Source organism: Ipomoea nil, unplaced genomic scaffold, assembly GCF_001879475.1.
Source record: "Ipomoea nil cultivar Tokyo-kokei standard unplaced genomic scaffold, Asagao_1.1 scaffold1834, whole genome shotgun sequence".
In the NCBI taxonomy this organism is placed as follows: domain Eukaryota; kingdom Viridiplantae; phylum Streptophyta; class Magnoliopsida; order Solanales; family Convolvulaceae; genus Ipomoea; species Ipomoea nil.
Genome location: NW_017618262.1, coordinates 2,016,444 through 2,031,740, shown reverse-complemented (window position 1 = coordinate 2,031,740; position 15,297 = coordinate 2,016,444). Strand labels below are relative to the sequence as shown.

The 15,297-nt window shown below is 36.2% G+C and overlaps 1 protein-coding gene across 1 annotated transcript; it reads right to left on the bottom strand.

Moving 5' to 3' along the window:
- Positions 1 to 348: 348 nt before the first annotated feature.
- LOC109192789 (beta-D-glucosyl crocetin beta-1,6-glucosyltransferase-like) lies at positions 349 to 15,054 on the bottom strand. Its single transcript, XM_019343498.1, has 2 exons — positions 13,656 to 15,054; positions 349 to 368 (listed from the first exon to the last, which is right to left on the bottom strand). The coding sequence occupies exon 1, from the start codon at positions 15,022 to 15,024 to the stop codon at positions 13,681 to 13,683; it is 1,344 nt and encodes a 447-aa protein (XP_019199043.1). The 5' UTR covers positions 15,025 to 15,054; the 3' UTR covers positions 349 to 368; positions 13,656 to 13,680.
- Between the last annotated feature and the right edge of the window lie 243 nt (positions 15,055 to 15,297).

Genomic DNA, 15,297 nt, shown 5'->3' with positions numbered 1-15,297 from the left:
AATACTCTTATAGAGTTAGAAGCACCTGTAGATTGTTTAGAAGCATTTTCGGTTTTCTCTCTCTAACACCTCCAAAGGTAGCGAATAGATTTTAAGGATTATACATGACTTGGATCTTTCCTTATTTTTGTTGGGTTAAAACTAGGTATGGCAAGACTTGAATCTTTCCTTGTTTTCGTTGGGTTAAAACTAGGTGTGACAATGGGTCGGGAAGAGTTACATCCATCACTCAGGCGACTCCAACCCGTATTCGGTAGACTTTTTCAAAACACACCTCACGCCCACCGGATGCAGGTGCCCACTATAGGTATCCACCATTCATCAGCTTATTATTTTTTTAAAAAAAATTTAAATTACTTATACATAATAAAATAGTAAAATTCATTAATTATACTAAAACATAAAACAATAGAAATATTCAAATATATTAACTAAATTGTTAATTTTAAAAATAAACTTAAGCTCTAAGGAATGGGTATCAAAGTGATTGGTATTTTTTTATTGATAAATTTTTAAAACACTACTATAGGTTTCAAATACCCCTTAAAGATTCATACCCAAATAAAATAAGGGTATCACCTCTTTTCATTCCCTTATTCCTTTTCAGCCCTTTTGATTAGTGCTTTTAGATTTTTGTTTTTATTTTTTTGTTCATATTGATGTTTTGGATATCTTTATATTAAAATCAATTCTCTTGATTTTGTGTTCTTGTATTTTTAAAATCTTTATTCCCATTATTGATCACACAACCAAACAACATTATTGATAATCATTCTCATTCCACCCTATTACTAAACATGCAAAATACTTTTCACTAAAACTCATCATTACCATTACAAATTAAAGTATTTGATACCCATTCTGATTCCGACTCCCATGCGCGAACCATACACACGCTTATAACAATTGGAACCAAACACAACCTTAGTAATTTAGATATAAAAATAGTAAAAAGTAACCCAAGGTTATTGAAACTTTTATAATTAACTTTGTACTAGTACAATTGTACCGTGATTTGATTTAAAAAAAAAAAAAAAAAAACCTTTGTACTAGTACAACTTATTTTACTATTATATATATATATATATATATATATATATATATATATATATATATTTTGGAGAAAATGCTTCTAATCTGTAATACATTTGAAATACAACAAAATACAGAAAACAACAGGGAATAAAAACTGGATCATTTAATATCTTCAGGCGTGTAATCACTTTCCTATAAGCTTTAAATCTCCCTCTATAAAAGCATCAAGGTTCAAGATTTAATCTTATGGGATACAAGATGATGAATGGAATTCTTAAGTTGCTTTGTTTAAGTATTTCCTGTAGAATTGTAGAACTGTGAAATATCAAGATATGCAACAAAATAATTTTGTATCTGTTAACTTTTCTCTGTATTCTTCAGATGTCTCTCCAAATATTTATATAAAATATTTTGATGATTAAGAGAAGTTACTGGTAGTTTAATACTCCAACTTCCACAAGATATATCTTTAATGACATATTAGTCATGAGAAATAAAAATACTTAAACTATGTACATCATGTTACGTACTGCATGCAAATAGATTAGTATATGTAATATATATATATATATATATATGATATATATATATATTTATAACTTCCATGCATGTAACATGCAAAGAGTAAATAAATAATATATATTTATATATTGTAACTCATGTATGCAGTAAGGAAAACACAAAGCAAAGCTTCCACCGAGAGTTTTGAACACCATTTGTACATAGTTTTTAACAAATTAGATCGTTACACGAAGCAATAAGCACGAGTCAATACCAAAATTAAACAGTACATTGGACTCTTGGTAAACGAATCAATCAGCACGATTCGTTAAGCAATCGTTAAGCACGACTCAATAAGCATCAATGATTCGTTAACGACGAATCATTGAAACCAGCAAATTGCATATATCAAACTTGGTGTAGTTTTCGGTTCCAACCGTACGAAATATCTATATTTCCCAATTTACTTTTCTACCAAACTAAAATAATATTTATAACTCCACAACTCCAAATGTTATTTTAAGCTTCCATGGTAGTCTATCTGAAACATTAATCTTCATTACTATATAAATTTCCAACAATAAATATATATATATATATATATATATATATATATATATATATATATATATATATATATATATATATATATATATATATATATATATATACACACACACACACACACACACATAGTGGGGTTCTAGACGGGTTTTGTACATAGAACTTGAATCTAACCCGACAAACCGCGGGTTCACTTTTTTAAGACCTACCCCCTACCCACCACTCATTATGACTCAAAAAAATTCGACTCATACGGGATAAATTCGGGTGGATATTCACGGGACGGATTGAAATTGCCATCCTTAGTTAAAATCTCAAGTTTATGAAACTTTTTTTTTTCTCGTCTTTGTATATATTACTATATATACATATATACATATAAAAATATATATATATATATATATATATATATATATATATATATATATATATATATTGTTTTGGTTTCGTACCAAATTATGGTGAGATTAATTTTCTTAAAAATTAAATCTTTTGTACTAGTTTCGTACTAGTTTATGATTGAAATTATTTTTCTATAAATTATAAATCACATTGTTTTCGAATTATATATATATATATATATATATATATATATATATATATATATATATATATATATATATATATATATTTTCGAAATTACTATTTTCTGTATCGACTTATTCACCGCTACCAATAGTTTATGCGTTACTCCCAAGCAGTAACGAATAGGTAATTAGCTAAAGTGAATAAAAAGAGTTCTATTATATGGACTCCCGAATTCTATTAATTCAATTATACTTCCTGATGTAGCATATGAATATGACATTTTCATATGTGGTTTTGAGCATATATAATATATAAACATAAATGTGCAATTCAACTATCAACTTAGACTTTTAGTTGATATGGTGTACATGGTTCAATTTGTGGATCTAGACAAAATTATTTATATTAAAGACTTGAGCTGGAGCACAGGATTCAATTTGTGAGTCTAGAAAAAATTGTCTACATTAAAGACTTGAGAATAAAGAATAAAAATTGAGAGTAGACTTGGGAGAAGATATAATAAAAAATGAATTTGTAAAAATTTATAAAAAGTCGGTACAATATCTTCTCGGAAAGTGCTTGACCGATAGAAACCCAATTACTTCTAGAAATTTGTAGAAATGAAGTTGTGAGTCAATTTTCGTTTACAATTTGTGGAAATTTATTTTTCTTTTACTAATTGATGGAACCATAGGGTCTGGGCCTAAGTCTAGCTAGGCTCAGGAGTAGAAAACTAGGGGTTAATTGGTTGAGTTATATTACATGTATTCTTAAATTTTACTCTTTTAAATTTACTTCTTGATGTGGCGGATTTTGAAATATCATTTTTTGTCATATGAGCCCTTTTAAAAGTGTGTATATCAATATTTTAAGTGTGAGAGTACACGTTAGGAGTATAGAATGGGAGTAATACATTTAGTATTTTCTAATTGTTTTTTGGAAATAATCATAGTCCTAGGCAAGTTTTTGGGTATATAATTTGGATTGACAAATATAGTTAGGAGGGTCAGACTAAGAGGTAATACCATATGAGATCCTCCGAGTATAGTGGTTTTGCCACGTTTAGTTCTAAGCTTTCAAATTGATCATATGTGGTCCTTCGACTTTTAAATTTAACTATTCATGGTCCAAGTTAACCACCCATGGTCCTTAAACTATTAAATTTTAATCAACCATGGTCCTTTCAAGAGGACCATAGCTGGTTAAATTTCGAAACTTGAAGGATCATGGGTGGTTAACTTGGACCGTGAATTGTTAAATTTGAAAGTTGAAGGACCACAGATGGTCAATTTGAAAGTTTAAAACTAAACGTGGCAAAACCACTATACTCGGAGGATCTCAAATGGTATTAACTCGTCAGACTAACAACAGACTGAAATTGGAGCAATGGAGAAAAACTACACAAGGCAAAGAGAGGCTAGCAAGTTTCGCCCCCACCCGCCTGGTTGGGATGTGGACGGTGTGGCCGACTGTGGCGGAAGTTGGGTGACTAGCACCGGTGGCCAGCTGGGTGACTTTTGGGCAGGGCTCTAGTTTTCCCCTCATTCATCATCCAACAGGTCGGCTAGCTAATCAACTAATCCACCTTCCATCTTAGTGTAGCAAGCCACCTTGGTCTCGACCAAACCATAGCAAAATATGAGAAAAGTAAATGATGTCATTTATTTAAACAAATAAGGATTAAAAAAAAAGTTAAGAAATTTCTAGCTTATTTTTGAAAATTAGCGTTTCAAAATTAATTTTTATTTTAAGTTATTAGTTTATTTTGAAAACATTATCAAACAGAACTTATAACTTATTAGTAACTTAAAATAAGTTATTAATACATAAATAAACTCTGCCAAACAGAGCATTGATAGGACAGATAGATGTGGTCCCTATACTACTTATGTAGGCTGTATATATATGTTGTAGTAGAATGGTGATTTTCGTGGCCTGGGAATTAATAATTCTAGTGTACAATATGTTTTACGTACTGCTTTGGGAGCACTTGTAATTTAATATAGTTAATTGGGAAAATGACAGTATTAATTTATTAGTAAAATTTTTTATAAAAATCACGCCTAGACACTAGGCTGCGGTTGACATTTTAGAAATTATAATCGGTGATTTATGTGGTCGGCCGCCTAGGTTGTGGCGGACTAGGTGGTGGTTTAGGCAGCCAACGATTAGCTATTGTTTCATTTTTTTAAAAAAATTGGTTATTTTACTCAAAACGACGTTATTTTAAACGAAATAATCCTAAATCGTTCAAATCGGTCGACGCAAACCAAAAAAATTAAAAAAAAAAAAAAATCGAAATCAGCTACTCTAATATTGATACTTTGTGAGTTATGACTTTGTGGAATTAAGTTTTGATTCTTTAAATCTTTAACTATTTAATACTTTAGTATTAACTATTAAAGTATTAAATATTTTATAATTATCATATCTTTAAAAATTTTAACAAAAAATTTAAAAATTATATTAAAAAGGGAGCTTAGGCGCTAGGCGCCCCCGGGTGCATAAGGAACACCTAGCGATTTTTGCAACATTGATTAGTTATATATAAATTGTAGACTCGATCCATTAATTATTAGTCTATACAAATTTTCTCATTTAATTATGTTGAAAGTGACAATTTCAATCCATTAATTATAGATCTTGTTTATATTAAAAATTTATTTTGAATTTCAAATTACTAAAGGACAAATACGTCATTTTATAAATTTTTTCAAAATTTTCTCTCCCTGAAGCTTTTATAATTACTTTGCACTAGTACAATTGTACCATGATTTGAGTTTTCTTCTTCTTTTTTTAAAAAAAAAAAAAACTTTGTACTAGTACTATACAACTTATTTTACTATTATATATATATATATATATATATATATATATATATATATATATATATATATATATATATATATATATTCACACACACACACATGGTGGGGTTCTAGGCGTGTTATGTACATAGAACTCGAATTCAACCCGACCATCCGCGGGTTCATTTTATTAAGACCTACCCCCTACCCACCATCCACTATCACCCAAAAAACTCGATCCATGCGGGTGGATTCGGGTGGATATCCGCGGGACGAATTGAAATTGTCATCCTTAATTAAAACCTCATATTTATGAAACCTTTTTTTTTCTCGTCTTTATATATTTTACTATATATATATATATATATATATATATATATTGTTTTGGTTTCTTATCAAATTGTGGTGAGATTAATTTTCTTAAAAATTAAATCCTTTGTACTTCGTACTAGTTTATGGTTAGAATTATTTTTCTATAAATTATAAATCCCATTGTTTTCAAATTATATATATTTATAAATTTTTGAAATTACTATTTTTTGTAACGACTTATTTACCGCTACCAACAGTTTAAATGTTACTCCCAAGCGGTAAAGAATAGGTAATTAGCTTAAGTGAATAAAAAGAGTTCTGTTATACGAACTCCCAAATTCTATTAATTGTTAGCTCACACAGTTGACAAGTGAGATCAAAGAAGTAAAAGTCAGTTAAAGTTAGTTAGGAAGTTAGAATAGCAGTTTGTTATCTTCTTCTTCTTTCCTGCTCACTCTTGTACTGGCACATATAAGCCTTCTTCTTTGTTCTTGATTCATTTTTTGTATTCATTCTTCAATCAATACAGAGTCTCTCTTCTTCCCCATTACATGTTACTCAACATGGTATCAGAGCTTTGAAGGAATGGCTTGGCGCACAGTCGGAAACACAATTCGACCAACAATGGCTGCCAACTTCAGTGAGAACGGAGCTAATCCAGTTCCAAATCCAAATCCAGCCTCTCCTAACCCTACCTTATACATTCCCAAAGACAGAATAGACCCTCTCTATCTTCATCCGAATGAAAGCCCCTCACTACAACTCGTTACAGCACAGTTGGAGGGGAGATCCAATTACCATCCCTGGGCCAGAGCCATGGAAATGGCCTTGAGGTCAAAGAACAAAATGGCTCTGGTGGATGGATCCATGGAAATTCCGAGCAGCACAGACCCTAGATACTTCTATTGGGATCAAGGTAACACCATGGTCCTGTCATGGATCTTGAGAGTGGTTTCGCCCACCATTGCCAGAAGTGTGCTCTGGATCAGCACTGCAGAAGGAATCTGGAAAGATTTGAAGAAAAGATTCAGTCAGCAAGACATCTTTCGGATTGCTGAGATTCAATCAGAAATATACCAAGTCAAGCAAGGTAATTCGTCTGTCAATGAGTATTTCACTCATTTAAAACTGCTCTGGGATGAATTGCTTGTGTTAAGGCCACCACCTGCTTGTAGTTGTTCACCAAGTTGTAATTGTGGTAGACAATTATCTGAGAAAATTAGAACAGATCTGGAAAGTGATATGTTGTCAGCTTTCCTTATTGGATTGAATGAAAACTTTGCTAATACCAAGAGGCAGATAATGTTAATGAAGCCCTTACCAGACGTTGGGGAAGCTTTTGCCATGGTGTCTCAGCAAGAAAGACAAACCACTGATGAACCAATTGGATTGGGAGAGAGCCAAGCAGGTGCAAGTGCCTTCTTTGTCAATTCTGGCAAGAAGTTTTTCTCTGGACAAAAGCAGAAGCCTATATGCAGTTATTGTGGCTATACTGGGCACACTATTGACAAGTGTTACAAGAAGCATGGCTATCCACCTGGGTGGAAGCCAAGAAACAAGAACCTAGGTGCTGCCAATCAAGTTCAGACTACCTTGTCAGGAGATGACACCTCACAGAACATTCCATCCTTTCACCAAGAGGATTTCATGAGGTTCCTGAAGTTTATGCAACATGAGAAGGCAGGTAGCTCCCTTCTCAGTGTTACTCCTCAAGCCAATGCCATTGCTGCAAGCTTTTCCCCTGACAGCAGACTAGAAGGTAACACCATCATTCCTAGTTGCAATCTTTTCAGCTCAAGTACACTGTGGATTCTTGATAGTGGTGCCACACACCATATAGTCTGTGATGTGAATCTTCTGCACAACCCCAAAGAGGTGAAGGGAATTCTAGTTGATCTACCTAATGGAAACCAAGCTCAGGTTTCCCACATTGGGACAGCTCAATTGTCCTCTGATCTGGTGCTCTTTAATGTATTCTGTGTGCCCATTTTTCACTGTAATTTAGTCTCCTTGGGAGAGCTTACAACAAGGTTAGGATGCAATATCTTATTCCACTCTAATCAGTGTGTTATACAGGGTCAACACCATGGGAAGATGATTGGTATGGCTAGACTGGAGAAGGGCCTCTATCAGCTTGTGTTTCCTGCTTTTAATTCCTGCAAGCCTACTGTCAACATGTGTAGTCACTGGCATGCTAGGCTAGGGCACCCCTCTGATGGGAAAGTTAGATTGTTGCACAATTTAGACAACACAATTTGTAATGACAAGCCAAAGGCCTGTGAATATTGTCATTTTGCAAAGCAAAGAAAACTTTCTTTTCAGCCCAGTTCTTCCATTTCTGATAATTGTTTTGATTTAGTCCATGCTGACATATGGGGGCCATACCACACTCCTACAATTTATGGACATCAATACTTCCTCACATTGTTAGATGACCACAGTAGGGCCACATGGGTCTACCTAATGAGGAACAAAAGTGAAGTCAGACAGATCATGCAAACCTTTTATGAACTGATCAATACACAGTTTTGTAGGAAAATAAAATGCATAAGATCAGACAATGGCAAGGAGTTTATCATGGAAGATTTCTTTCAAAGCAAAGGTATTTTACATCAAGTATCTTGTGTGTACACCCCTCAACAAAACAGTGTTGTTGAGAGGAAACATGGACATATTCTAGCAGTAGCAAGGGCTCTAAAGTTCCAAGCTAACCTTCCAGAGAATCTATGGGGAGATTGCATACTCCATGCAGTCTATTTAATTAATAGATTCCCATCAGCTGCCTTGGAGAATAAAATCCCATATCAAGTCCTATTCAACAAAGCCCCCCAGTATCAACATCTCAAAGTGCTTGGTTGCCTAGCTTTTGCTGTCATTCCTAATTGCAAGAGAGACAAATTATCTCCAAGAGCCAAGAAGTGCATTTTTTTGGGCTTTGCTAATGGAGTAAAATGATATAAACTCCTTGATTTACAATCTAATGAGGTTTTTTTGTCCAGGGATGTTTGTTTTTATGAAGGCATATTCCCTTTTCATGGCTCACAACACAAGCAGTGCAGTGATATAATTCTACCTCTTGAGAAGTCAGATAATTCAGACCTTGATGAAGGTCCTGCACAGCCACAATCTCCAACTCATCAGCTTATTAATCCTCAGCCACACTTACCTACCATTGACCAATCTCAACATCAGCCACAACCACCTACAACAGATCACCATATAGACCCTATTGCAGAACCTACAAATACTTGCCAACCAAGAAAGTCAACCAGAAAAAAGGTCCCTCCTACATATCTAAATGATTATACTTGCCATAATACCTCTGCCAAAAGAACATCTCCTCATACCATCACTAAGGTCCTTTCTTATGATCATCTATCACATGGTTTCAAAGCCTTTACTGTCAATTCCTTACAGGCCAAAGAACCAAAAACCTACAATGAAGCCATCAAAGAAGACTGTTGGAGGAAAGCAATGGAGGCTGAGATCTGTGCCTTGCAAACAAATAATACATGGATAGTGACAGATTTACCTCCAAATAAAGAGCCTATAGGCTGCAAATGGGTGTACAAGACTAAGCTCAAGGCAGATGGAACCATAGAAAGGCACAAGGCCAGGCTAGTAGCAAAAGGGTACACCCAAACTCCTGGTCTAGACTACCTGGAAACCTTTAGCCCAGTTGCAAAAATCACTACCATTAGAATGTTGCTGGCAGTGGTTGCAATAAAGGGATAGTCCCTTCATCAATTGGATGTTAACAATGCTTTCTTGCATGGTAATCTGAATGAAGAAGTGTACATGAAGCTACCACCTGGTTTTGTCCCTCTGAAACCTGGACAAGTATGCAAGCTAGTAAAGTCCCTTTATGGGTTGAAACAAGCAAGTAGGCAGTGGAACATCAAGTTAACTCAAGAACTGTTGCATATAGGCTTCAAGCAGGCAGTTTCTGATTCATCTTTGTTCACCAGAGGGAATGGAGAAGACTTTGTGGCCTTACTCATCTATGTTGATGATGTGGTGGTAGCAAGCCCCAACATAAGCCTGGTCCAAGAAATTAAGAAGCATCTGGATAATGTCTTTCATATCAAAGATCTAGGACCATTGAGGTTCTTTCTGGGGTTAGAAGTTGCAAGAAGTAGCAGTGGGATTGCCATGACACAAAGAAAATATGCACTGGAGCTACTTGAAGAAGCAAATTTTCTATTGTGTAAACCAGCAAAAACTCCCATGGTTACCTCCATCAAATTCAGTAAAGGCAGTGGTGACAAACTTGAGGATGCTACTCCTTATAGAAGGCTAGTTGGTAAACTACTGTATCTTACCATTACTAGACCTGACATCAGTTATGCCACTCAACAATTGTCTCAGTTTTTGGATTGCCCTACCACCATCCACATGCAAGCAGCTCACAGAGTTCTGAGATATATCAAGGCTTCCCCAGGACAAGGGCTCTTCTTCTCAGCAAACTCCTCTCTACATCTAAAAGGATTTACTGATTCTGATTGGGCTGCTTGCCCAGATACTAGAAGGTCTATTACAGGTTTCTGCATTTTCCTTGGAGCATCCCTAGTCTCATGGAAATCCAAGAAACAAGTCACAATCTCTAGGAGTTCTTCTGAGGCAGAATATAGGGCCTTGGCTACAACAACTTGTGAGCTACAATGGATATTGTATCTTCTGCAGGATTTGGGCATACCTGACATCACTTCTGCTACTCTATATTGTGACAACAAGTCAGCAATTGCTATAGCTGAGAATCCAGTTTTCTATGAAAGGACTAAACATATAGAGATTGATTGTCATTTGGTTAGAGAGAAGCTGCAGAATGGAGTCCTAAAGCTACTACATGTCTCCACCACCAATCAAATAGCAGATGTGTTCACTAAGCCACATGCTCACACTACCTTCCATAACTTCATCTCCAAGCTGAAATTACATGACATGTATATTCCAGCTTGCGGGAGGGGGGGGGGGGGGGGGGGGGGGTGTTAGCTCACACAGTTGACAAGTGAGATCAAAGAAGTAAAAGTCAGTTAAAGTTAGTTAGGAAGTTAGAATAGCAGTTTGTTATCTTCTTCTTCTTTCCCGTCACTCTTGTACTGGCACATATAAGTCTTCTTCTTTGTTCTTGATTCATTTTTTGTATTCATTCTTCAATCAATACAGAGTCTCTCTTCTTCCCCATTACATGTTACTCAACATTAATTCAATTATACTTCCGATGTAGCATATGAATATGACGTTTTCATATGTGGTGTTTAGCATATAATATACATAAATATAAATGTGCAATTGAACTATCAGTTTATGCCTTTAGTTGAGATGGAGCACATGGTTCAATATTGTGAGTTTAAAAAAAATTGTTTACATTAAAGACTTGAAATGAAACACATGATTCAATTTAAGGTCTAGAAAAATTGGTTTCCATTAAAAACTTGAGAATAAGGAATAAAAATTGAGAGTAGATTTGGGAGCAGGATATAATAACAAATGAATTTGTAAAAATTGATAAAAAGTCGGTACAATATCTTCTCGTAAAGTGCTTGACCGATAGAAACCCAAGTACGTTTAGAAATTTGTAGAAATGAAGTTGTGAGTCAATTTTCCTTTACAATTTGTAGAAATTTATTTTTCTTTTACTAATTGATGGTACCATAGGGTCTAGGCCTAAGTCCAGCTAGGCTAAGAAGTAGAGAACTAGGGGTTAATTGGTTTTTGGAAATAATCATAGTCCTGGGCAAGTTTTTGGGTATATAATTTTGATTGACAAATAGAGTTAGGAGGGTCAGCTGCAAAGATCGATGGGATGTGTATAAAATAAAGAGGATGAGAGAGTTTGGAGGTTAAAGTGTGCCAAATATAAAGTATAAGGTGCTAAAACTCAAAAACAGAAAAATCAATACTAACGACGTGTTTGGCAGACTGAAATTGGAGCAATGGTGAAAAGCTTCACAAGGCAAAGAGGGGCTAGCAAGTTTTGCCCCCACACGCCTGGTTGGGATGTCGATATTGTGGCGGAAGTTGGGTGATTGGCACCGGTAGCCAGCCGGGTGGCTTTTCAATCGTTATGCCATGTAACCGTGTTCACCATTCATGGTGAACACGGTTCCAACGGTGTTAGTACATCATTATCTTTTTTTTTTCCTTAATTAATTGCGTGACTTTTCTTCTTTATTTTCACATTTCACGGTTTCACTTTAATTTGAGGTGAGCAATGATTTCAGACATTCATAAATTATGAATTCATGCCTGCAGATTCACTTTGGAGTCATGCCTACACATTCCTGTCCGAAATCACGGACATTCATAAATTATGAATCCATGCCTGCACATTCACTTTGGAACCATGCCTACACATTCACTTTGGAACCATGAGATTATGAATTTTCTGTTATGAGATTATGAATTTTCTGTTATGAGATTATGAATTTTCTGTTATGAAATTATGAATTTTCTGTTATGAGATTATGAATCTACATTACATTCATAATCTCATAACAGAAAATTCATAATTTAATAAATATTTTACTTTTATGCGATTATGAATTTTATGTTATGAGATTATGAATTTTCATTACATTCATAATCTCATAACAGAAAATTCATAATTTGATCAAACGCGCGCCGTTAACTCCACATCCGCGATTTTTTTTTTTTTTTTGCCTAAAAACAACGTCGTTTGGACTTGTGTTCACCATTCACGGTGAATAGGTTTCCAGAGCATAATTTGCGGTGGCTTTTGGGCAGGGCTCTAGTTTTCCCCTCACCCATCAGCCAACAGGCCGGCTAGCTAATCAACTGACCCACGCTCCGCCTTAGTGTAACAAGCCACCTTGGTCCCGACCAAACCATGGTGAAATATGGAAGGCTACTCGATGAGGGTGGTTTGGCCTATTGGTTGGTCCATGGGCAGTTTGGTTGTAGGCTAGTTTGTTGGTCCAGTTGATTGTCTTTTAACTTTCTTGCGAGACGTAGTAGTTTGGCGAGATATGTGACGTTTAAAAGGGGGACACGTGTGGCTATGGTTGGTGGACACTTTATTCCACTAGTTTTCACTCCCAAGAACAATGTAAAACATGGAAGGCTTTGTGAAAAACTGAAAATACCACTCTTTGACTCTCTAATAGGTGTTGCATCCATCTCCTTAGCTTCATATTTGGCTCTTGTTGATTCAAATGCATTCAAAATGCTTCAATATTCATCACTTCTATTCAAAGATGATGAATTGTGCCTAATAGATCAAATGAATAAATTAAAGATCATTTTGAACACCATTATAACACTTCATAAGCAAAATAAGGTTAAGAAGAATTCTTCACTTCTACTAAAAGCTTCATGCTCGGTATTTGACTTTGAAAGGGATGATTTTGAAGAGAAGAGAAGAAGCAAAAGACAAATTTGCCCTCATCATTTTAGCCATTAAAATTTCTAGCTATTTCTCGCTGGTAATTTTAGCCGGAGGGACATCAATTGAGAAAGATTAATGAAAAGTTGTGAATTCAAATTGACAATTTTGAAAACCGGGAACTCCAATTAACAATACCCAATAGTCAAATGACCAAAAGTGAAATTTTCTCTATATACATATATATTAAAGTTCCATAAAGCATGGCAATGACATTTTTTTTCTTCTTCTCTGATCTCATTTTTAATTCTATTGTTAAAAAGTAGGGGAGGAAAGGAGAATATATATATGTTTTATGATTACTAAAAAGTTTGAATCCAATAATAAGCGCGTGGACAAATATGGTGAGGAATATCAAATCCAATAATATAATAGAGTACAAAAGTCACTAACCAAATGCGACCCTAGTTTTAAATTATTTGGTACACTAATTCAAATCATCATTTGAGTTATTGAGGATAGATGGAAATAGAGTTTAATAGGTCCAACAATTAACTTATAAGATGTCCATGAATGCATGCTTGCAAATTAATTGCAGAGTTTTTCCAACTCTTGAACAGCTGCATCTATCTCTTCCTCCCTCATTAACTTCAAATCCTCACTCGTCTTCTTCATATTCCTCTTCAATGTCTCCCCACGTTTCCCTGCACCCATCACCTCTCCCACAACGCGGGCCAATTCTTCCCCCCGGAGCTTACCGCCGTTGTCTCTCTCGATCTCGACAGCCACTCCCTTGTCAACCAGACACCGCGCGTTCAACGGCTGCTCGAGGAACCCCGGCAGGGCGATGATCGGAACGCCGAAATTGATGCTTTCCAGAGCGGAATTCCAACCGCACTGGCTAACAAATCCGCCGATACTAGGATGGTTAAGGATCTTAGCCTGCGGCGCCCATCCTTCTATTACTCTTCCTTTTTCCTTAACCCTGTCGAGGTAGCCATGAGGGAGCGCCTTCTCGGCGGTTAGCTCTTCTCCTTTTCGGAATCTCAGCACCCATATGAAGTTCACGTTGCTGAGCTCAAGCCCGTGCGCGATCTCTGCAATTTCTTCCTCGCTCAGAAAGTATTCGCTTCCGAACGAGACTAGTACCGTGGACCTCTCGCTCTTCTTCCCGAGCCAATCCAGGATCTCGGCGTCGTCGTCGCCGCCGCCGGGAACTTCGACTATGGAGGCTACCGGCACCGGCACCACCTTGCAGTTGATCAGCTCCGACATATAGCCGATGTACTTCGCCTCGATTTCACTTGAAGTACTCACCAGCACCGCTTTCTGTGGCGCCGTCCAGTTTTCATCGGGATCTTTCTCGTCGCCCTTAACGTTGCCCTTCATTTCGTGCATTAACGATAACTCGTGGGGCTTGAAATAGACCGCCGGGAAGGGGAATGCGACGCCGGGAGCGTTTCTGACGAAATGAGAGAAAAACGAGAAAGAAGCGGCGCTGGAGATGTAGAAACGGACGGCGGGGATATCAAGCGAGTGCGCTATACCTTCCGCCCAGAGATTCATGTAATCGTATATCAGCAAATTGGGGGCGAGGGTTTTCATGACGTTAGCGAAATAGGGTTTGGACTTTCTGAAGGCATCTCGGAGAGTGCCGTAGAGATGAGACGGGAGGCCGTTGGCGGTGTGATAGTGAGGGGGGAGCTCCGGGAAGTCTGCCGCCGGCAGAAGGAGTTTCGTAAGTGTAATGGAATTGGAGTAGTTTTCAGGGATCATTTTCTTGATGGATACAAGGTTAATTTCGGTGGAACAAATGTGAACTATGAAACCTTTGTCTGAAAGCTTCTTGGCTAGTCCGACAAATGGTACGATGTGCCCATAAGCCAACCATGGAAACATAAGAACATTAGGTCTTCTTTCTAGTGACACCATGATGATTAGTCGCTTCTTTTTGCCACACTCTTTGAGCTATGAAGGATTGACATTTATACCGGATAATACTCTTGGCTTCATTTATTTATGAGAGTGTGATTGGCGTGGGTGTTTTATTTATTCAAAACTTTCTCTGCTAAATTACTTATTCTTCTGGCTTCATTTATTTATGAGAGTGTGATTGCTGTGGGTGTTTTATTTATTCAAAACTTTCTCTGCTAAATTATTTATTCTTCTGGCTTCATTTATTTATGTGTGATTGGTGTGGGTGTT